This window comes from Mustela nivalis (genome assembly GCF_964662115.1).
Source record: "Mustela nivalis genome assembly, chromosome: 8".
In the NCBI taxonomy this organism is placed as follows: Eukaryota; Metazoa; Chordata; class Mammalia; order Carnivora; family Mustelidae; genus Mustela; species Mustela nivalis.
The window spans coordinates 119,756,328-119,780,075 of NC_139027.1; the positions used below are offsets into that span (position 1 = coordinate 119,756,328).

Here is a 23,748-nt window from a genome sequence, read left to right on the forward strand (position 1 = left end):
GGTGGCTTCCGGAGGCTACAGTGGGGCAAGGCTGGGGGTGGGGGTGGGGGGGGAGTTGGGGAGAGGAAAGGAAAGAGGCGAGAAGCCTGAGCCCTGAGCGAACCACATCCCTGCAAGGTGGTTGGGCGCAGGCAGAAAGGAAACCTGAGGGGAGGAATCATAAACATGTAGATCACCGTTTAAGCACTAGGCCAAGGAGATCTAGACTCATGGCTCCAGCCATGTGAACCCACACAGGAGCCCAGCAGTCACCTAGTCCAATTTCTGAGCATCTCTGGTGATGGGGACCTCACCACCTACCCAGGTGGTAGCTGCTCTACAGGGTCCTCCAGGGAGAGGCTTGGAGCTTTCCAAGGACCGGTCAGGGTCCCAGGGACCCATGCGACAGGAAGGGCCCAGAGCACAGGGCGGTTAGCTACTTGCTGGGGACAGGGAACCAGTTCAAACAAAAAATCCAATTGTGGTGATTTGTTGTGAAAAGAGTAGCAAGTTGCTGAGGGGAGGGAGTATCCGGCTATCTCAGCTAGACCCTCGGGGAGGTTCTGAGGAGGCAGAGTCTAGGGCTGGGGATAGCTGGGGAGGAGAGCTCTGGGCCGAGAGCACAGCCTATGCAAGGGTCCAAGGCAGGAAAGAGGGGGGCATCTTTCTGGAACAGAAGGAAGGCCAGTAGGGGCTGGGAGAGGCAGAAGGTGAGTTTTGAAAGGCAGACAGCAGACGACACACGCTCTGTGGGCCACGGTGGGGACCCTGGGGGTGGGCTGAGCGACGCCTCTCTGGCTGCTGTGTTGACAGAGGAGCAAATGGGAGCAAGTGGGCAGAGGGAGACCGGAGATAAGGCTGTTGGGACGTGTCTTCTGACACTGGCTGTGCAGCCTCAGGCAAGGCTCTTAACTTTTCTGGGCCTCACTCTTGCTCACATATGGGGCGGTAATGGGGGAGGGGGCAAATTTTGTTTACTCTCAGGAGGAACTCTCTGCCAACTAGATGGAACCACAGGCAGGCTTCCCTGAAGCCCTCCGCCATCAAAAACATTCACACCGAGGCTGGCTCCATTGAGCCTGGTGCTGAGGGCACTCGGATACCGCAGGAGCGTTAGGCAGAATGACCTCCCTGGTCCCTGACCCTGACTCTCCGTGGGCCACAGTTACAGCCCCCCCCCTCTGAACCTGTCCTACTGGGTGACCTCAGACTGGTTGCTTCCCCTCTCTATACCTCAGCTCCCAAGTGAGGACAGAATTAGCCGCATGATCGCTATGGGGCCTCTCACCAGAATGTTCTCCTGTTCATCCACTCTCAGTCTTTACCTCAGCCCCCATTCACGATGGCCGCTGTCTTGGCTGGCCGCTGGAGGCTCCGTGAATTTTGTCTTAGCCTTGGCGAAAAGGTCTCTACATGTCCATCCACTTCCGTTCAAGCATCCCGGGTGACCTTTTGGTTGGAAATCTCTCTGCTCATCCTGGACTGGGTTTATTTACTTTGGAATCTCTCTGGATGGCCCTGGAACCGGTGCTAGCTTCTGTGGGCAGCCTCCCATCCTGTCACCATCCTATAAAGGCCACCAACACTCAGCAGAATTCCAGCGGGACCATACAGAGGAGCAAGGATTTACGACCATCCTCCTCCAAACCTGTGAGTGGTGGGCTTTCCCCCGATGGCACCCCACATGGTGATCTTCAGAATGTTTTGGGGGAAAGAGGCAGAAGTATGGGGCCACTTAGATTAGCTAATATTCTGAATATAGCATATTTAGAGATAAATTTTATTAGAAGCATCAAACCAATGAGCAATGCAGGGTCATGACACTGTGTCCCTTTATTTGTTCATACTTTTATTCAGCAAATACATATTTCTCATTCCAAACTAAGTCCAGGTTTTTTACTGGGGGCTGGAGAGTGAATAGTAAAGTGGGTTGTGATCTCTCCCCTCAGGAGGTCACAGCCTTGTGGGAAAGGCAAACAAGTCATCACTAAATGGCACCAGAACTCTGATCAGAGAACAAAAATGGCAGGATGATGTGGTGGGACCCCCTAATCTCGACTCTAGGAAGGGAAGGGGCCTAGAGTGGGCTTCGCAGAGGGCGTGGTGTCTTACTAAAGCTGGAGAGTCAGTAGGAAATGACTTAGGTAAAATTGCAAAGATGAGAAAAGATGTTCCAGGCAGAGGAGCCAGCATGTACAAAGGACTTTTTTTAAAAAATTTAATTTAATTTATTTATTTGACAGAGAGAGATCACAAGTAGGCAGAGAGGCAGGCAGAGAGAGAGGGAAGCAGGCTCCCTGCTGAGCAGAGAGCCTGATGTGGGGCTCCATCCCAGGACCCTGGGATCATGACCTGAGCTGAAGGTGATTAACCCACTGAGCCACCCAGGTGCCCTATGTACAAAGGACTTTTGTGTAAAGAGCACAGACTTAGGGCTAAGTGTGACTTTTCAAATTTCAGCTCCTCCACTCACTGGCTGTGTACCTCTGGACAAGTTGCTCTAGGTTTCTGAACTGACTGCCCATCTATAAAACAGAAGCGAACCACATCTATCTTACAGGAATGTGAAGTTAAAAATAATAGGTGCTTTTCAAGTGTGCTTATCTGGGTAATTCTCACTCCTGTCCCTCCTATGACTGTTCAGGTGTCAAGTCAAGATGCTTCAGCTTTGGAAACTTGTTCTCGTATGTGGCCTGATCGCTGGGACCTCAGCATCCCTTCTTGAAAATCTTGGTGATAATCTGAGTAATACCGTGAACAAGCTGAAACCTGCTGTTGAGAAAGGACTCCAGACCGTTGACAATACACTTGATTGTGAGTCAGGACACAAGTGATGGTCAGAGGCACTTAGGAGCGTGCCTCCTAAATGCTATCCCTGCATTACCAGAGGCTACCACCAAGGAATGCTATTTACGGGTGGTTTCCCAAGAAAGCGGGCTGTTCAGTTCTTGGTTCATTCCCTTATTTTTCTGAGAACAGGGAATCTCAAATGAATATCCTCTTATATATTATATCATGGCAAGTTTTTCCTAATATATCCATAGGATAAGTTCCTAAAGTGGAGTTTCAAAAGTTCGGAAGGTATGCACAGTTTAAATTGTAGGAGGTGTTGACAAATAATCCTCTACATTAATATTCTCTCCAAAAGTCTTGGAAAAGTGCCTTTTTCTCTACTCCCTTGACAGCATTGGTATGGACAACTTAACAGTTTTGCTAATATCATAGATAAAAGATTATAGCTCATTTCACTTTGCATTTCTCCAATTATGAAAGAATTCACTCATTTTTAATATTTTATTCACTATTTACATATTTTGGCACAAATATTTTGTTCATATTCATAGCATATTCTTCTGCTAGGCTGTTAAGTTTTCTTACTGACATGTATTAATTCATTGAAAATTAAGGAAATTAGCCATAACTCAGCCTAGGTAGCTTTAAAGCCACCTAGCTTTACATTTAATCATGTCTCTTTTTAATTCTTATTTCTTAAAAGAATTTGGCTTTCTTTTCATTTTCAACATTAGCACACTGATAAACATTATAGGAGGAAGTAAATGCTATGTCTACCTTTCAAACGCTGTCAGGGCTTAGGTCTTGTTAGGGCTTAGAGCTTCAAAGATACAGAAGGGACCACTCTCCAATTTCACTGTTGGGAAAACTGAGTTCAGAAACAGAAGTGTCTGGATCAAGGTCATCTAATGAGTTACATGACCAAAAAGAGTTTTATTGAAATGAACTCCATTCGTTATACCATTATAACTAGGTAGATACCATCCACTGCACAGCCAAGTTGGAAAACCATAGTTAACATTTCTTCTCTTGTACAGCCTTTGTTTTTCCTTGAGTTAATAATTGCCTTGTTTTTCACTTGAATTATTTGCTACACATAATTCTTAATTCTTTGCATATGCACTATTCTACATCTGCCATGTCTATCTAATCCCTCTTTTCTCTGGAGCCCTTCCATTAAGACACTTTGTTTTCGTACTCCTGTATGAATTGTTGCTCTCTGGGCTTGCTGCAAAGCTGTCATTCTGGGACTCCCATTTGCCACTTTTATGAGGTGGGCCATACTTTTTCCTGGATTCTAGATTCTCTATTTCTTATTCTCTCATTTAGTTTGACCTAGATTTTCAAACTTGCATGAACATCTCAGAGCAATAGACATTCTCCCTGTCTCGAGTCACAAATAGAAGCTGGTGTACAAGCAATTTGAATTGCCTGGTTAATTGATCACTTTGTTTATTAATGATGAATTTATATTAGGAGGAAGGCAGCATGGAAGGAACAAAGGCTCCCCAGCCGCATGAATTTAGGCACATTTCTTAACCTTTTGATCCTTTATTTTCTCATCTGAAAATGCAGATAAAACCATATCTGGCTCATCTGTGTTATTATGAAGAGTAAATGAAATAACATAGGCAATAGTCTTACTTGGTGTCTGGTACATAGTCACTGCTTCATAAGTGATGCATGACACTAATGGCAATTGTGTTTTTTAGCTGTCGTTCAGAAACTGACCTCTGACTTCAAGAAGCTTCAGGAATCCAAGGCTTGGCACCTGGCCCAGGAGAAGGTGCAGGAAGTGAAGAACTTGGTGAACGATGCTCTTGCTAAGATCACACCAGCTAAGGATGAGACTATGGGGTGAGTTTGTGCTTCAAGGTGGAGATCTTTGCTCTAAGAAAAAGGAACACGCATCTTTGGGGAGGTGAGTTTAAGGTTTAAGGTTGATAAACCTTGTTGTCCTTGAGTCAAGGTGGTCTGAGGCCAGGTTCATCAGCGCTTGAGCAAATTAGAGGCAGGGCTGCAGGGCCAGTCTGGGCATCTCATGGGTTCGGACTTCCGTGTTATGTAATTTCAGGATCAGGGTGAAGATCCTCTCAATCCTTACCTCCACCTCTTTGGTGGTGCCTGAGGTCCCCTTTCCAAGGAGTAAGATGTTCTTCAAATATAGCTGAGGATGAAAGTATCAATCCCCTTCAGGAGAGAGAAGACAAGTTCATACCACATTGCTGGCTTCATGCGTGCAGTTTGGGAGTCAAGCAGTTCTGGGTTTGAATTCTGATTCTGGCACTTATTCCTCCCTGAATCTCTGTGGGCAATTACATCTGTCTGAGCATCCGTATGCCATGCCATAACATGGAGAGGGTCAAACCTCTGAATAGGGCGATTGCGAAGGCCAAAGTGGTGAGGCCCAAATGCTCAGCCTGATGCTGGCATAGAGAAGCATTCGGACCATGGCTGGCCCGAGGAATGCCAAAGAGAAATTGTGGCTTTCACACAGGTTGAACATCATTAACTCCCGCATCCTGAAAATCAAAGCGGAACTGACTCCTGATGGCGAAGGCATTAACATAAGGGTCCCCATCGTCGCTAATGTCACCCTGGCCCTGTGAGTATGCATTAGAATCTGGGATTTGGGAGAGGCTGTGCAGCATGGCCAATGATCTCCACACTGCAATCGGGCTCTTTCCCATGTTACCGTGTGACCTTGGGTCTCAGTCTCCTGATCTGTACATGAAGGGGCCTTTCCCTGCTCTAAAATCTGAAGCTTTGAAATGTTCTAATGAACTCTGGCCGTAACCAAGCCTCTTTGAAAAGAATCCTCCATTAAATATTTCTGAAATCATCACATTTCTCTAATTGTAAAATCTGAAAAACTGAGAAGACATGAGCACTCATAACTCTTTTTTTTTTTTGAAGATTTTATTTATTTATCAGAGAGAGTGGGGGGGAGAGGGCGAGCACAGGCAGACAGACTGGCAGGCAGAGGCAGAGGGAGAAGCAGGCTCCCTGCTGAGCAAGGAGCCCGATGTGGGACTCAATCCCAGGACACTGGGATCATGACCTGAGCCGAAGGCAGCTGCTTAACCAACTGAGCCACCCAGGCGTCCCGAGCACTCATAACTCTTTGGCAAAATTTCCGCCAGCATTATTTCGTCTTGTGAGATTCTCTTTAAGTAATAGTGACCATTACGCTCAACATCTATAGTAGTGTACAGTATATAATGAAGGGCATGGGTGAAGAAGATGATCTTAAAGCATTTTGATTACTTTAAAAGAGAGAGATAGGAAAATGAGTGGAAGGAGAGAAATTGAGGACCCAGGGATTCCATCCTTCATTAGCTATGAAATCTCGAGATGGTTACTTAACCTCTCTATACCAATGTTTCCCCATTTTGAAAATAAAGATAATAATAGTACTTATACCTCATGGTATTGCTGTAATGATGACATGGATTAATCCAGGAAAAAAAATTTTTTTCTTTCACAGATTTATTTATTTTAGAGAGACAGAAAGAGGGGACGGGGAGGATCAGAAGGAGAGGGAGAGAGAATCTCAAGCAGACTCCCCGCTGAGTGGGGAGCCCCACATGGGGCTCGATCTCATGTCCCTGAGATCATGACCTGAGCCAAAATTGAGAGTCAGATGCTTAGCCCACTGAGCCACCCAGGTGTCCTAGAAAAATGCTTTTTAGAAATGCCTACCATATCATTTGCCCTCCGTAAATGTTAACTGTTATTATTATTTTCATTATTAGGGTGGTGTTAAATAAAACTGTTATACGGACCAAATGGCAAGAAGCCCTTAATGTCGATGTCCAGTAAGAATCCAGACGATGCTGACATTACCCACAGACAAGCTGGAGGGTTAAATATCCACACAGGTGGAGGAACCCTAGGGCACCTTGGAGACCTCTGTTCACTGGGAATCTTATCTCCTGCAGGCCTGTCATTGGCAAGGTCAACCTGAAGGCCTCGCTGGACCTCCTGACTGCTGTCAAAGTTGCAATTGATCCCCAGACCGGCACCCCCCGACTGATCATAGGGGAATGCAGCAGTGACCCTGACAGCATCTCGCTCACCGTGCTGGACAGGTGAGGCCCGTCCATCTCAGAGGAGTGGGGCACTCGGAGGAGTGGAGGACCCCTAGCTTCCGCCCTATCCCCGTACCCCATAAGGTGGCACAACGTGGCAAAGGAACACAGGCTCTGGAGTCAGACCTTGGTTCAGGTATCAGCTATAGACTTACAACCTTGTGAACAGCTTAGCTCCTCCGGGCCTCAGTTTTTCCATCTGTAACCCGAAGGTGATAATAACATCTCCTCCCTGGCTGCTGACCGGACCATCTGGGAAACTAAAGTGTTGAGCCCAGAGCCTGGGTGCACGCTCGGCCCTCAGGGATAGTGCCATCCATGCTGACCGTGTCTTCTTGTTTTCCCCATTCCCAAGACAGGAGTGTTGGCCCCCGATCCCTTGGCAGCTCTGTCAAACCCACTTCCTGCTTTTGGAGTCTCTGTTGTTCCCCGCAGCACATTGCGGGTTATTACTGCTTCTTGAAAACTTGACCCCTTTATCATTATGTTATATCCCTCAACAACCATAACAGTAATAGTAAATGGTATTTTCCTTCCTGCCTCTGTGTGGGAGAGGGAGGAGAAGTAAATCCTTACCAGGGGCTCTAATTTCAGATTGTTCCCAGAGTCCTCCATTCATTTGGAAAATTCCCGAAATCAGAGATCTTAACAAACCGAATCCTCTCCATTGAAATCTGTGATTTCCCTGCTAATCCATTATCTACTTCTTTTTAAGATTTTATTTATTTATTTGACAGATAGAGAGATCACAAGTAGGCAGAGCAGCAGGCAGAGAGTGGGGTGGGGGTGGGGAGGAGGCTCCCTGCTGAGCAGAAAGCCAGATGCGGGGCTTGATCCCAGAACCCTGAGATCATGACCTGAGCCGAAGGCAGAGGCTTAACTGACTGAGCCACCCAGGCGCCCCTCCATATCTACTTATTAAACTGTGTGCATGCAAGGGCAGGTTTGGTGGAGGAAGAGGGTGGTGGGGAGGCAGGGTGACCCTGGTGCCAGCTGTTTGGAGAATGGTCTAGAAGTCAAAACCAGGGGCAGGTTGGCTTTGGCAGAAACAAGGCTGGGTTCTCAGCTCTCAGACTGGAGGGCCATGAGCAGAGGTCACTCCACCGTACCCCCTCAAGGGATCTGATCAAGGCATCTCAACCCCATGTACCAAAGAAAGGCTCTCCTGTCTGATGTTACTGGGGAAGGCTGGGATGTCAATGGAAACCCTGAGCCCTGCTGGATACTGCCTTGTCTGCAGCCCCGGGGACTTCATCCTACCGCTCTGGCTCTCAGTGTCCGCATCTGTGAAATGGTCTTCCACTCTGTGGCCCAAGACGGCTCAGCCCAAGCACTCCCACGGCCAACCAGGCTCAACCCTCCTACCACTGCCCTCTCGTCCTCGCTCACTCCACTGCAGACACACTGGCCTTTGCTAGCCTCAGACAGGTTCCTGCCCACCTCCAGACCTGTGCACATGCTCTTCTGGCCTCCTAGAACACCTTTCCCCTCACTTCCACGTACTTCTCAAACTTCAGGTTCTAAAAAGGGTTCTTCCTCTTCTCCCTCAAACTCATCTACTCTTGGCCTCCATAGTAATTGTCACAAGCTGTCATTCTACGTTTTTCCAAAGATTTTATTTATTTATTTATTTGAGAGAGAGAGAGAGAGAGAGAGAGAATGAGTGGGGGTGGGAGGAGCAGAGGGAGAGGGAGAAGCAGACTCCCTGCTGAGCCGGCAGCCCAGTGCGAGACTCCATCCCAGGACCCCAGGATCATGACCCGAGGCAAAGGCAGACACTTACCCCACTGAGCCACCCAGACCTCCAATCATTCTATATTTACTTCTATGTTTACTTCAGTCCTTCTTTCAGCCAAAAATGTTTGAGCATCTACTCTGTTCCAGATAGGCTCTGAGCTCTAGAGAATTTATTGGTGACAACAGACAAGGACCCAGCTTTCCCGGAGTTTATTGTCCTGAGGGAAAAGCAGACAGACGAGTGTCCAGTCCATCAGTAAAGAGCCCTCAAGGAAAATGTCAGATCACAATGAGCTCTAAGCAGAGCAGTCAGTACATGTAACAGGACTGTCTGACCCAAAGGCCTCCCTTAGGCAAGCAGTCAGGGAGGGCTTCCCTAAGGAGGTGTCGGTCAAGCTGAATGCTGAAGGTGGGCAGTAACCAGCCTTAGCAAGACCTGTTTGGTGTCTAGGTACCAGCTGAGGAGCTATTTGTGCTTTGCTCATCCCCACGTCCTCAGTGTAGTCAACGTCTGGCATGCAGGTGGTGATCAGAGTGGGATCTTAAGCCTGTGATGAGACTCTCACAGGTTGAGGTGAGCCTCTGGTCAGAGGTGGGGAACCCCTGAATAGAGGCTCAGGCTGTGGTTAGAAAGGCATTGCAGCACTCCTAGGTTTACCTGATTTCCAGGTGCTCAGCCATCTCCCCCTCCCCCACGCCCACCCCCACTGTGTGGCCACTCTGCCCACGGTTTTATCAGTTGCTACTCTTTTCCAGCCAAAATGCTATGATTGAGAAGGCCGTGAACACCCTGAGCAGCTTCCTGACAAAGACCGTGTCCCACCTGGTAGAGAAGAATGTGAGTCCTCCACACCCTGGGGCCCAGAGCCATGCGTGGGGGGCGGGGGTGGGGGCGGTCAGGTGTGCCATGCACAGGAGCTACTGTACTCTCTGAGTGCCTTTTCTTCTTGGGGGCAAACTCCTCATTGGGCTGTCAGCTGGAACCTGTGCCCCTCTGCTCAGCCTGGGGAGAGGGAGAAATGACAAGCGGAGGCCCCACATTAGCTGAAATCACTGGATCCCAAGTTTGGGTCATTTGCCATACCTACCTACTCCCAATATGCCTTTTTAGCTAGTGTGGTCCTCCTTTAGACAACGCAATTTTACTCAAGCTTATTTAAATATGTATTTTAAAAAGAAAACTATCTACCATAATTAGAAATGCATATCATTCAGATAATTAATTTAAAATATAACAGACCTATAAAATTGGTATTTTCATCTATGCATCACACAAAACCATTTTTACTGCATGCCCAAAGTTCCAGAGAGTCTGAATCAGTCCTTCTGGAAGGCAGCTGGGAATCTGGGTTTAGGAAAGAAAAACCCTCCAGGTGGCTCCATCACTCATTGGACTGGAGCCTCAGGACTCAAAATACGGTCCTCTGCCCAGCAGCCCGGGGGCCCTCATGTAGGAGCTGTTTAGAAACGCAGGCTCTCAGCCCCCCAGCCCTGCTGAATCAGAATGTGCACTTTAATGAAACCTTCAGGGAACTGTACAGAGTGAGAAACTCTCTGCTCTATGGTGCCCAGGACCCAATCTGATTTCTTAAAATTCCAGGGTTCCTAAGTTCAAGGTTTCTAAGAGTGTAGGGTACTGGGATGTTTAACACTCTAGATTCTCAGGGTTCTAGGATTCCAACGTTCTAAGGATTTAGAATTCTAGCATCCTATGGTTCTCCCGTTTGGGACTTTTAGGTTTCTATTGTTCTAGAATCCTAAGGGTCAAAGGTTCTGAGATCTTGGTGGGTGGGGGGCAGTGTGGCCCCAGCTGATAATGATCTGTTCTCCTCCCTCTCTCTCTCTCCCTCCCTCCCCCTCAGGTGTGCCCACTGATCCATGCCTTACTTTCCACCGTGGATGCGTCTCTTGTTCAGGACGTCATTGGTAAGTTACAGCCTGGGGACCGGGGGTGCTTTCTCTCTGCAGCCTTCCAAGGGCAGGTGTGCACCCTGTGCCCACCCCAGAGCAGGTGTGGTCAGGGACCCCTGGAGAAGCATGAGGACCCAGCGTCTGAGAGAGCTGGGAAAGTGTGGCAGGACCGAGGGGGTTCTGTAGGCCTCTGTGAGCCTCTGTGAGCTCTCTACCATCATCCCTCTTTAAATCTGCGGAACCTTCCTGGCAGAACGATGTGAGAAAGAAGGATGGGCCAGATCTGGGTTCAAATCCCGACTCTGCTATTTAGCAACCGTGGGGCCTTATTCAAGTGGCTCTGCCTCTCTGAGCCTTGGTTTCCTGCTGGGTGAACCCAAGATTAGAAACACTGGAGGGTGATGAGTGGATGAAAAGAAAAAACATAGAGTCTAATATCCAGTAAGCAATACTAGTAAACACCTGCCCTTCCCTTTCGCTCTTTATGAAAAGCTGTGGGTTCGCCTCCAGCCATGCAGGAGCTGTCTTTGGCCTTTGAGTTTCTAGGCAAGGCTGGGGTTGCTCGGAACACTAGAGCAACAGAAATGGGGTAAGTGAAGGTGTCAGGGTCCCGGAGACGGCCCTTCTATGGAAACAGCCTCAAACCAGTTTCTTGAACAATCGCTCTGTGCTTTGCATACCCCATTCCACTGGATCCAACAAACCTGTGGGGTGGTTACTGTCATTATACCCATTTTACAGGTGAACAAACTGAGGGTCAGAGTGGTGGACTGACGTGCCTGAGGTCCCATGGCTGTCAGACTGACCCCCTGGAGAGTGGCAGCCTTTGGGGTCTGGTTTCTATTGGAGACTGAGGCCTGCTATTTATTTTATTCCTTCAGATAAATTACAAAAGGAAAACCACCCACAAAACGATGTCTGAAGAGGGAGATGGGGAGGACTGCTGGTGATGCCCACCTGAAGGTAAGGGGTGGCTCTGTGCCTCATATAGAGGATGAGGCTCCTCTTCTTTTTTTAACAGTAGGCTGAACCCTAATCTTAGTCATAGACTGAGCTGTGACCCTGGCCCCAGCCTGAGACCTGATCCTGGTCATACCCTGCATCCTGAGCCTTATTCACATATCCAGACTGAGCCCAGATCCTGCTCACAGACTGAGATTTGACCTCAGTGATTTACTGAGCAATGACCTCAAGTCATAGACTGAGCCCTGACCTTGATCTCAGACTGATCCATGATCCTAATCCTACACTAAGCCTTGAACCCTAGCTCCAGTCTTGGCCTATGATCAGTCTTTTCACATCTGCATCATTCCTAAGGTGAAAGGAGAGGACAATAAGGGGAGGAGCGGTTAGGGCTACGTGCCAGAGACAAACCCCAACCACAGATGCCAGCCCCCTCTTCAAGGCCTTCGACTCTGCAGGGGATTGTAGGAAGGAGTTTGTCTGGCAGTGTCTGATCGCTGTGGTCTCGTTCCAGATCGGTGCCCCGTGGCTTGATGGTGTCCCTGGTAGCATCTCCATCTGGGAAGGTGCTGCCACCCCTAGCCTGAGCACAGCCAGAAGGGACCCTCCCAGAGATGATTCCTTGCAGTCAGGACAGCAGCCTCTGTGCTCACCACCCTCCACCCCCTGCAATAAAAGACCATTTCTGCACCCTCCTGTGTGGCCCATTTTATCCCTCCTTTGGGATTAAGGGGGAGAGGGCAACTAGAGTGGTAGAGACCTGGGTGGGAGCTGGAAAGGACCTCTGGGACTATTCAGCTTGTTTTATAAATGGGGACATTGATGCACAGAGAGGGGAGGGCAAGAGATTGACCCAGGGTCACATAGCCAGTTGGTGGCAGTGGCAGACTTGTTTCATCCATTCACAAGCTCAGCCAGGCATTTAGTGAGGGCCTACCCTGGGCCAGGCAGGCAGTGAGAATGGGACAGTCTTATTTGGGGTAAGCCCACCCAGGGCCTTTCTCCCTTCCCCTCCAGAGACTTCTAAGAGACCTTATGCAGGATGGGGCACACTGGGTCTGTGGACTCAGGAGTGCAGGGACGAGTGACACAGGATCAGAGGCCTGAGCCAGATCTCAGCCTGCCCCTCCATGCTAGGATTTCCCCTGCAACCGGAGATCAATTCAAGCAGCACCTGAGAACACCCATGGTCTCTCAACACCATGGCTCACCTGCCTCCTACCTCCAGCCCTGAGAGCCTGTGCACCTACCAGCCAGACTGCACAGGTCCCTGCTTGCTTGGCAAAGCCAACCACCTAGAGGGTGCTCAGCCATCCCATGGAGACCAGCTCCTCTCTCTGGCAAGACCCCTCCACCCATACCCTAGAACTCAGCTCACCCCAGGCTGTGCCTGGCCTTGATCATCACTCTGGGATGCTAATACCACCACCATCATGGACAGCTGACTTTGCTGGCACATGCGACCTCACCAATTCCTAAGAATGCCAGGAGACACTATTCTTGTCCCCATTTAACAGATGAGGAAACTCAGGCTCCAGAGTCAAATGACTCATCAAGGTCACACAGTGAGCAAGTAGCAGAGTCAGGATTTGAACACATGACTATGAGAACCGTTGCTCAGAGAGCTTACATGCCTGCGCCCAGGCACTCGGCTGCCTCCCCAGTCCCCAATAGGTGCTGCTTTCTTCTGCCCAGGACGGATGAGAACCTCCTGAGGCTATTCCGCCTACACGCAGGCCCCAGTCTCCCTTTGCCCTGCAGGGAGGAGCCCGCCACCCCTTCCACAAGGGCCTTCCCTCTGAAGAAGGCTGCCTCACAGGGTCAAGTCACCTCAGAGGACCCTTGAACCCTTGGGGTGACCTAAAGGGGCCGCAGACCAGTTCTCCTGAGCAATCCTGTGAAGACCTCAGTTCAGGTTGTGCTGAGGGGCTGCTGGGCACAGGGCAAGGGCCGGAGTTTCAGACCCATCTGAGTTCCACAGGGCCCCTGCCACTTTCTAGCCCTGAAATCTTGGGCAAGTTACTTAGCCTCTGGGAATCTCGGTTTTCTTACCTGTCAAATGGAATTAGCAGAAAAAAACCTCCCTTGCCGAGCTGTTGTGAGGGTGGGAAGTGTGTAACTGGGGCCTGACAGCTAGCGAGTGCAAGATGAGTGTCCCCTCTACATGCTGGAATTGCCGTTGTAACTGCCCTGTGTTTGTTGATTGACTGATGAAAGCCCTGATGTGGTTGAAAGAACCATGGTCCTGGGAGATCTTGGGTTTTCACCCATCTTTATGGCCAGACTACCAGCATCCCCAACAGTGACCAATTTTCTCTCCCTCCCCAGGTTTTAGCTGGGCATATAACCCCCAGACAGGGACTACATGTCCCAGCTTCCCTTGCAGTAGCCATGTGACTAAGATCCGGCCAATGGCATATCAGCAGAAGTGATGCAACAAATTCCACTTTGTGCTCTAAAAGAAAGGGGCACCTCACTGGCTCAGTCCATAGAGCCTGTGACTCAGAAAGCCTGTGACTCATGATCTCAGGATTGTGAGTTCAAGCCCGACCCTGGGCACTGTGCTTCCTTAAAAACAGACAGGGAGCATTCCCTCCTGTCCCCTCCTGACCTTCTCTTAGAAATTAGAAAAACTGGAAAAACTGCCTGAGATCTGAGATCTAGAGGTGGAAGCCCCGCTTTGAAGACAGCAGAGCTGCTCCAAGAGCCCCTGACCACCCATCTCGGCCCCTGTGGCAGTAAAGCAATGAGCTAGCTTATTTAAACCATTGTGTTTTGGGGTCTCTTTGTCAAGGCTACTTTATTTCTACCCTACCTCATTCTGCTAGTAACATGCTATGTGACATTAGGCTGCTAACTTCTCTTCTCTGAGCCTATTTCCCTATTTGCACAGTGGCCCTTTCTGCTCCAACAGGACAAGAGTTAATGCTCCCTCCAGACTGGAAGGGGAAAGAAAATAAACATTTATGGAGCCCCTACTCCATAGCAGGCCCTGTGTTAGACGCCTGCTTCTTAACCTAAGGTGACTTTGCCCCCACAGGACACTGGCAATGTCTGGAGGTATTCTAATTATCACAGACTAGGCGAGAGATGTTACTGGCATCTCATGGGTAGAGGCCAGGGATGTGGGTAGAAGCCAGGGATGTCACTAGTCGATACACAGGACAGCCTCTCACAATAAAGAAGCATCCAGGCCAAAATGTCAATAGTGTTGAGAAACCTTGCATTAAAACTTTATGTACATTGTCTCGTTGAATTCTGTTCTTTTCTGGGTGATGCAGTGTATGGGGGAAGATATAGCAACTGAGGCTCAGAAGTGTGAAGTGACTTGCCCAGGGCCACACAGCTGGTCCGAGGCAAAGCTAGATTTAATCCAAAGTCATCCTCCTCTGGGACTGGGGCTTCCCTTCCAGCCAGGGAAGAACGGTGAGTTTTCCCTTCTCACTATTTTGTGACAAACCCACCTCTCACAAAAAAATACACAAAGGAGGTCTCAAAATTCAGGGCTTCTTTGGGCCGTAGCCAGCTTGAGCCTGTGCTAAGCCTTTGCCCATGCTGTTAAGCCTACTGAGGACACAGTGCCTTCTTCTCTAGCTCAGCCTTAAAATTTTGCTCAGCAGTCAACACCCAGCTAAGTGAGGGCTGCTCCTCCTTGTTTCCCAAAAAAGACCCTGTGCTTCCCAACATGTAGGCCGACCCAAGCGACCTTGCCATTACTGTCCAACACGGAGAAAGCATTTAGAAATTGTCAACTCTGGCTAGTCTGGTTTTCACCTTTCTTACTCATCAGTCTGCCCCTTGAGCCTGCAAGCTCCTTGAGAGCAAGTACCTCCCTCTCCTTAGCAGCTCCAGGGCCCAGAGAAGGACCAGATACAGATACAGTACAAGCACTAACAAATGTTGAATGAATGAATGAGTGAATGAATGAATGAACCCCTTCTTTCTCTATACAATAACCAGACACCATCTCTGGGACACCTGAGTGGGTAGGTGTACGGGAAAATTCTAGCAAGCCAGGATTGGGGGTATGGGAGACTTGTCATTGTTTTCTGTTGACCAAGGCCAGATCCCTGGGCCTTGAGGACATAAATGCTATGGACCAAATGTGGGGCTCCCAAGTGAGTGAAGCCAGAACATGGTGGGGGGCGGGGGCCGAGGCCACACAGCCCCACTGGTGACTAACGTGGCTGATGGAGGGGAAAGGTGGCAGGGTGGAGAAGTGAGGCAGCATTCTCCTACTGGCAGCCCGGCACCCTGGAACCAACTCTGGCTCCTGGCCTACTCAGCCCAGACCTCAAAGAGGGATGAGAGCTTCCTGGAGATGGTGACCCACATGAAGGAGGCTTCAGGAAAGAGAATAACATTTGGAGGAGGTGAGGGAACAACTATGATCAGGGAATATGTGGGTAGAAAAAGGCAAAACCTAACTGGATCCTGAATAATCCAGAAACTAGAGTGCAGGGGCACCTGGGTGGCTCAGCTGGTTAAATGGCTGACTCTTGATTTTGACCCAGATCATGAACTCACGGGCGTGAGATTGAGTCCCATCATGATCTCGGGGTGATGAGATCAAGTCCCACATGGGGCTCCACGCTGGGCATGGAGCCTACTTGAGATTCTCCCTCTTCCTCTCCCTTTGCCCCTCCCCCACTCTCTCCCTCTCTCTTTCTCTCTCTTAAAAAAAAGAAAGAAAGAGACTAGAGTGCAAAACTGTGGTGCAGGCTACAATTTTGAAGGCTTAATCCAGTTAAATAAATGCTGGATCTTTCCAATGTTTGCACGATTTCTTGAGGATAACATCTCAGGATCAGAATTATTTACTTTATGCGTTGGAATATCTTATGACCCCAGGAACACATCACAGAATTTACTAAACCGGATCTTTCTATTTATACTATGATGAAAGAGTATATACATTTCACCATATATTTGCCAGCAGATGGACACTTTTATTTTAAATATCTGCTCTTTGAATGGGAGTAGAATAAACATCACACTGGAAAAGCCAAAGGTCCCAAATTAGGATAATCAGTTGATGAATCATTTCAATAGATTATTTTCTGAACTTTTTTTAAAGTTGGGGAAATACTGTGTTTCACAGCTGAGTGAAAATACAGATCTTAGGAGTTGCTTAGCTGGTATGACAATGATGCAAAAAACTGAAACTGGTTAGGGGAACTGACCAGGATGCGACAATTTGACAAATGTCATTTGTTGGGGTGACTCATTTCTGTGTTAATGTTAGTACAATAAGTAAAATGGATTTTCAGAAAGCAGGAGGGTTGTTGAGCACCTAGCTAAGCCAGGCCCTGCACTAGGCTGTTCAGGGGTGACCAAAGAGGGTCCCCCTTCCCAGCCCCTAACCACTACACCACCACCACCCTGCCCTCAGCTTAGCAGCATGGAGGGGGCTCTCGTGCAAAATTCCTTGCCCGGAGCGGAGCAGGGGCACGGGGAGGGAAGAGGACAGGACTCAGGCACACAGCCTTCCCGGGGGGAAGCCGGGTGCTGTGAGGGGCCCTCAGAGAAGGCCTCCCACACCAGGTGCTGATTGAGCTGAAATTAGAGAAGGGAGGCAAAGGCATTGCCAGCAGGCAGAAGCGACCACATGAGCAAAGGCCGGGAGGCGAGAGTTAACCTGGCATCCCCTGGGAACCCACAGGACCTGGATGCTGCTGGAGCATAAACGTGTGAAGGTCAAATGGAGGGCAGTGTCTGGAATGCTAAGCTGGAGGCAGTTTAGAGGTGATCCTCTCAGCCAAGAGTTACATTTCTTTGTCTTTAACACGCCTTCAAAACCCAAAGACCTCAAAGACCTTTTGTCTACATGGATTCTACCCATAGATATTTGCCACAAAAGGAACTAATATATATATTTTTAAATACAGATTCATTGGGATGCCTGGGTGGCTCAGTTAGTTGGACAACTGCCTTCAGCTCAGGTCATGATCCCGGAGTCCCGGGATCGAGTCCCACATCAGGCTCCCAGCTCCATGGGGAGTCTGCTTCGCTCTCTGACCTTCTCCTCGCTCATGCTCTCTCTCACTGTCTCTCTCTCAAATAAATAAATAAAATCTTTAAAAACAAAACAAAAACAAAAAAAAACAAAAAAAATACAGATTCATTGAATTCTTTTAAAATAATAAATGGATTGCATTTTAACAAAATGACATATTTTTATGAAAAAAGACTGTATGTTCCAAAAACATCATAACTGGGAAGAATGGCTCTTTTTACATTTTTTTAAATTCTCCATAATGACTGGCTTAATAGAAGACAGCTGGATCATCACATCTGCTCTGCCTTCAGTTGGTTGTAATATCACATGTCATGGAGTGTCTAGAAAATTCTCTACACTTGTGACATAAATGAGAGCAAAGAGGCAAATAACATCTTCATATTAATTTAGAATTTTGGGGGACCTTGCAGAACCCCTGAAAGTTTCTTTGGGGCCCCCAGACCACACTTCAAGAACTGCTGGGCTAGGTACGAGGAAGCCATGGAAGGTTTCTGGACAAGGGAGACAGCCTCGGTAATCAGTTTCCAGAAGCTTCCTCTGGCCAGTGATATGTCAGGTGAATTGAAAGGAAGCAAAGGCCATGGCTGGCCCAGGTCCCACCCAGGACAAGAGCTGTTAGGTGGAGAGCTGGGCTGAGGCCAGGGAGAAAGTGTGGCTCCCAGGGAAGGGGTGCCCACGAGAGAAGGTCAGCTAGAGCAGTCCCTCCTGCAGCTTACTCATGCTGAGCCTTTGCTATCCTGGGTCCCCAGACTAGGCTCCGGGGCCAGCGCTGATGGCTCAGGAGCCTGTATTCCACCCTCCTCCACTTGAGAGTGTTGTTGGAAGAGGGAAGACCTCACCTTTGGTTCCAGAAGAAGGAACAAAGTGATTCACCTTAGCTCATATCCAAGATCAGCTGGCAAAGTCATATTTGTCCCTATTGTTCTGCAAATGCTTGCCCATTCAACTGACCAAGGGGAGCACGTGTGCTGACAATGGCACCTATGGACCTGCATTTCACAACCCTGATCAAAGCTTCCAGAATGTCTCACTGCACCATCCAGTGATCACACTCCTTGGTATCTACCCAAAGGAATTGAAAATGTATGTCCACACAAAGACCTGCACATGGAGGTTTGAGCAGCTTTACTCGTAACTGCCAAAACTTGGAAGAACCAAGATGTCTTTCAGTAGGATAAATAAGCTGTGGCCCAACCAGACAGTGGAATGTGATGCAACATTAAAAAGATGAGCTAGCGTGTGTAAACCTGGCGATTCACAGACCTGTACCCCTGGGGATAAAAAAATATATGTTTATTTTTTTTAAATTATATATTAAAAAAAAGATGAGCTAGCAACTCATGAAAAGACATGGAGGAACCTTAAATCCGTATTACTAAGTTAAAGCAGCCTCATCTATGAGAAGGCTACACACTGGGTGAGTTCAACTATGTGACATTCTGGAAAAGGCAAAACTATAGAGACAGTTTTTAAAAAATCAGTATTGTCAGGGTTCAGAAGGAGGGAGGGATGAATTGTCAGAGCACAGAGTATTTTGAGGGCAATGAAACTGCTCTGTATACTGTAATAGTAGATGCATGTATGGCACTTTGGTCCAGATCCATAGGATACACACCACCAGGCGCAAACCCTGATATAAACTGTGGACGGTGGGTGATAATGATGTGTCAGTGTGGGCTCATCATTATAACAAAGGCCCACTTCCGGGGGCAGGGGGACTGCTGGCAATGCAGGAAGCTGGGTGTGCGGAAGGGGCAGGAAGTATATGAGAACTCTGCACTTTCTGCTCAAATTTGCTGTGAACCTAAAATTACTCAGAAAAATAGTCTATTAAAAAGCAAACAAGAGGCACCTGGGTGGCTCAGTGGGTTAAAGCCTCTGCCTTCAGCTTGGGTCATGATCCCAGGGTCCTAGGATTGAGCCCCACATCGGGCTCTCTGCTCATTGAGGAGCCTGCTTCTTCCTCTCTCTCTGCCTGCTTCTCTGCCTACTTGTCATCTCTGCCTGCCAAATAAATAAATAAATAAAATCTTTTTTTAAAAAAGCAAACAAGGGCACCTGAGTGGCACAGTCAGTTAGGCGACCGACTCTTGGTTTTGGCTCAGGTCGTGATTTCAGGGTGATAAGACAGAGCCCCATATTGGGCTCCACACTCAACGGGGAGTCTGCTTGAGATCCTCTCTCCCTCTCCCTCTGCCCCTCCCCCCTCTTTAAAATAAATAAAATCTTTTTTTAAAAAATCGAAAAACCAAATAAACCTTCAGGGTAGAGGCTCCAAGCCTGGCATTATGTTTCCCCTAGAATCTGACTTCTGCCTGCCCTTTCTTCCTCCTCTCCTGGGCTTCCTTGCCCACATTCTACAAAAAGGAGGCAGGAAGTGATATTTCGGCAGGTAGTCATGCTAAAATATCTGCTGGGACCCCCTGCTCTCTAATGACCCGCATGAGAATGGCCTTCAGGCTCTAACACGTGTCCATGGCTAGAAAACATACTAGATGAAACTGAACTGTGATTAAGACCTTGGCTCTGGGGTCTACCTCCTTGGCTCTTCTAGGGGCTGGAAGCACAGTCTCTTTTCCTGTAATGTGAGTGTTAGAGCATCAACCCCTCCTAGGGTTTGGGGAGGATGAAATAAGATGAAGTATGCAGAGTGTGTAGTATGAGGCCTAGGGAGACAGACAAACTTAGATACAGCCCCTAAATCTGACATATTAGATGCAGAAGCTGATATCCTCAGACCTGGGGTTGAATAGGGGGACAAATGTCCAGCTTTGGAGTCAGACTAATTGCTACCAGGGAAATCTGTAACACCTTCTTGGTAAGGGTGAGATTAGAACAAGGCCTCAAAAATGGGTCCTTCCTTCCTTCATTCTTTTAGCACAGATTTAGGCAGTGTTTGCTGCTTTCCAGGCAGGCCATAGGAACAACCTGAACAAAGGTCCTGTGGTAGGAGGGGCAGAGCATACCAGGGAGAAAACAAGTAGGTGGGATTTAGGGATGTTTGGTGGGAGATCAGCATGACAAGGTCCCCATGGCTTGGACACTGTGGAACTGTCTGATCTTTGCCAGAATGATTAGGTGACTTGGTATGGCAGACAGGAAAGTATCCTGTTCAGCTGTTCCTTCAGGAAGGCCTGCTGTGACGAGGTTAGCTGGTTGACTATTCTCCACCTCTGTATGAATATCCAGACACACAGAATGAAGACTAGAGACCAATGAACCAAAGTGCTAGCGGAGGTTATCTCTAAATAGATACTGTTTTCTTTATGCCTTTCTGTATTTTAAAATGCTCCCTTGTAAACACAGATCATGCAAATAATCTGAAATACATGTTTAAATACATTTTTAATTAAAGCTTGAGTGGGGTCTCACTTTCGGGAGCAAATGATGGAGCCTATCTGTCCTTCGGGCCTTGAGGAACAAGCTTTCCCATTGCAACAGAGATCTGTGACTCCCACCTTACAAGGAGGCCTCAGCTCTGCTCTAAAAGGAGGAATTTGGCGTGTGTATCAAGGTTACAAGCTTGGGCTCAAATCCTGACTCTACTATAGACTGGCTCTATGACCTTGGGCAACTTTTTCTTCTCTTGATGCTTGGTTTCCTCACCTATTAAATGGGATAAAAAGACTAAAGGGATATAAAGACTAATAATAGTCTTTATATCATAAGACTGCTATGAGGATTCCACAAGCATCTGTTAAAATTGTCTGTCAATGCCAGCTACTGTTATGATAGATGGAAAAACTGAGGCCCAGAAAGGACATGGGAGCTGTCCAGTGTCAAACAGCAAGGAAAGGTGGAGCCAGGCTAAAACCCAAGGCTCTCTCAACTGAGGCCAGTGTGCATTCCCCCCTGTCTCCACTCAGAGCAGACTGGTGGCTTCATCCCTCACAGTCCCTGGGTCTACCTCACTCATGGCATAGGTGAGGAAACCTACAGGACAGGGCCATGGATGAGAGTCATGAACAGTCTCCAGACTCTCTCAATGCTCCCTACCTTTTCTGCACCTCCACATTTGGTGAGTTTCATGACGTACAGTTTGAAATACGCTATTGACACATCGATTGACACAAATGAGTCCCTACCCCATTAATCCCCAGGCCTTCTATGCAGGAATGTTTGCTTTGGAGGTTTTGGATGGACGTGGTAAGATTGAGGGCTTCTCATCAGCTTCCCAGCTGTCCATCACCCAGTGCCATGTCTCCCCAGCAAGGGGGCCACTCATCATTTATAAAGTCTGCCTCACTCCAGAGCCCATCCAGAATCAACTAACAGAGACCCAGGGTGTCAGAGTGGTCCTGAAACTGACTCTTGTTACCTGGGATCCCCACAGGTACTGCCCCAAGATGCTGAAAGTATCGGGTCTCCTTCTTATCCTCTCTGGGCTTCTTGCCCTACTGTCTGCTCAGTATTTGAATAATTGAATCACCTGTGGGTCTGTTATATTGTATATTTTAATTTCTTGGATTTCAGTCCATTTGTCGTGCATGTGTGTGTGTGTATGTATGTGTGTGTGTGCCTTGTAATTTTTCATTGGATGCTAGACATGTTAAAAATCACAGAGGCTCTGAATGGCCCCATCTTTTTCCAAAAAGCAAAGAAGACAGCCAAAAGTTAGAATATAAGTGGATTGCTTTGATTCTTCTGAGGCTTAGATTTATGTTTTATGAGGGTAAAACTATTTTGATTTTGCTCTTACTCTTCAGGAGAAGCCTTTATTTCTAGAACGTGCCATTTCTCCTACAGCGTCTCCTACATCTTTTGGATCTTAACTAAAAGTCCAAGATGTTTATCAAGGCCCCTCCATCTTAATATAGTTGATCTTAATGGGAAGGTTGGTCTGGTAAATCTGTCATGACCAAAACCAGAACTCTGCAGCTAGAATTTGAACTTAGGGGTGCTGCAATGGTTCAGTTGGTTAAGCATTAGACTTTTGGTTTTCAGTTAAGTCATGATCTCAGGGTGGTGAGATAGAGCCCCAGGACAGGCTCTGCAGGGAGTCTGCTTGAGAATCTTTCCTCCTTCCTCTCCCTTACCTCTGCCCCTCTCCCTACTCTCTCTCTCTCTCTCTCTCTCAAATGAATAAATGAATGAATGAATTTGAACTTAGATCTTGCTTGAAATTTGTAACCACGCATTTAGGGCTCATGTTGAGAAGTTGCAACACAAGAAATGCTGCAACCTTAAAAAAATAACTTCAAGATTGGTTATTTCCAGAAAATGTTTTATGGGGAATAATATGACAAGTGAGCCAAGAAAAACACCCAAGTATGTACATCCCAGGGCTGTTTGGGATGTTAATACAAAAATGACCAAAAGGAAGAGACTGATTAAATAAAATTGGTCAATCCATACATTAGAACATTCTGCAGATAAGGAAGTAGAAAGACTATCATGATGTGTTGTCATTTGATAAAGTGATTCTATAGAAGCATGACAGGGCAATCTTGTTTTTTCCATAATGTTACATGAATGCATACGTGTATGTGTGTGTGTGTGTGTGTGTGTGTGTGTGTGTGTACACACGTGTGAAAGGACTTAAAACAGAATTTAATCTCTGAGAATTGATTTTTATTTTTTTCTTTGTATATTTCTTTTCTAATTTTTCTACTTGTCTGAAAACAGATCATCAAAATTAAAATATTAAACCAAATGGGTCAATTTACATGGGATTGGTGACTGGGACCGGGCTCAGAGTCTTCCCTCAATTTGCCATGTGTCTAAAGAGAAGATTGGGCCCTACCAGAATTTACATGTTAGTCTCAGGTCCCAAAAGGGGACATTTGTACTGTCTTTTGGCTAAAGCCTCTGAAAATCCCACCACCATGTGCATAAATGTCTTTAACTCATGATGGGGTATGAGGTAAGTGTCAAGGTCCTGAGGACCTATCCCAGCCCAGAGAGCATGCCGTATAAGCAGAGGGTTCCAACCCAGAAGCACTGCAAACTGGAGCATGGTCTCCACGTACTTCAGACCAACCCTAGTTCCCTGGCCTGAGGTACAGGTCCATGCCGCTGAGCCTATGTTTCCCACCAACTCAGGAAGGTAAGTTTTTTGAATCACCGGATGAGGATCATCATAATCACAAAGCTCACCAGCCTAATGGCAACCATTTGCGGAGCACTTCCAATGGGTAGAGTGCTGCACTCGGTATTCATAAGAAGGCTGAGGGAGAAGTATGTGTATGTATCATCCACATTTTCCAGTTGAGGAAACTGAACCTCCAAGACCCTACATTGCCCAGGTTTCCCGGC

General features: G+C 47.7%; 1 protein-coding gene across 1 annotated transcript; it reads left to right on the forward strand.

The window, feature by feature from the left end:
- Positions 1–1,497: 1,497 nt before the first annotated feature.
- BPIFA2 (BPI fold containing family A member 2) lies at positions 1,498–12,164 on the forward strand. The gene is made up of 9 exons (XM_082746023.1): positions 1,498–1,629; positions 2,624–2,793; positions 4,485–4,629; positions 5,270–5,377; positions 6,714–6,863; positions 9,357–9,438; positions 10,463–10,526; positions 11,393–11,474; positions 11,989–12,164. Exons 2-8 carry the CDS (start codon positions 2,637–2,639, stop codon positions 11,431–11,433), a joined length of 747 nt encoding a protein of 248 aa, XP_082602149.1. The 5' UTR covers positions 1,498–1,629; positions 2,624–2,636; the 3' UTR covers positions 11,434–11,474; positions 11,989–12,164.
- Positions 12,165–23,748: the final 11,584 nt, after the last annotated feature.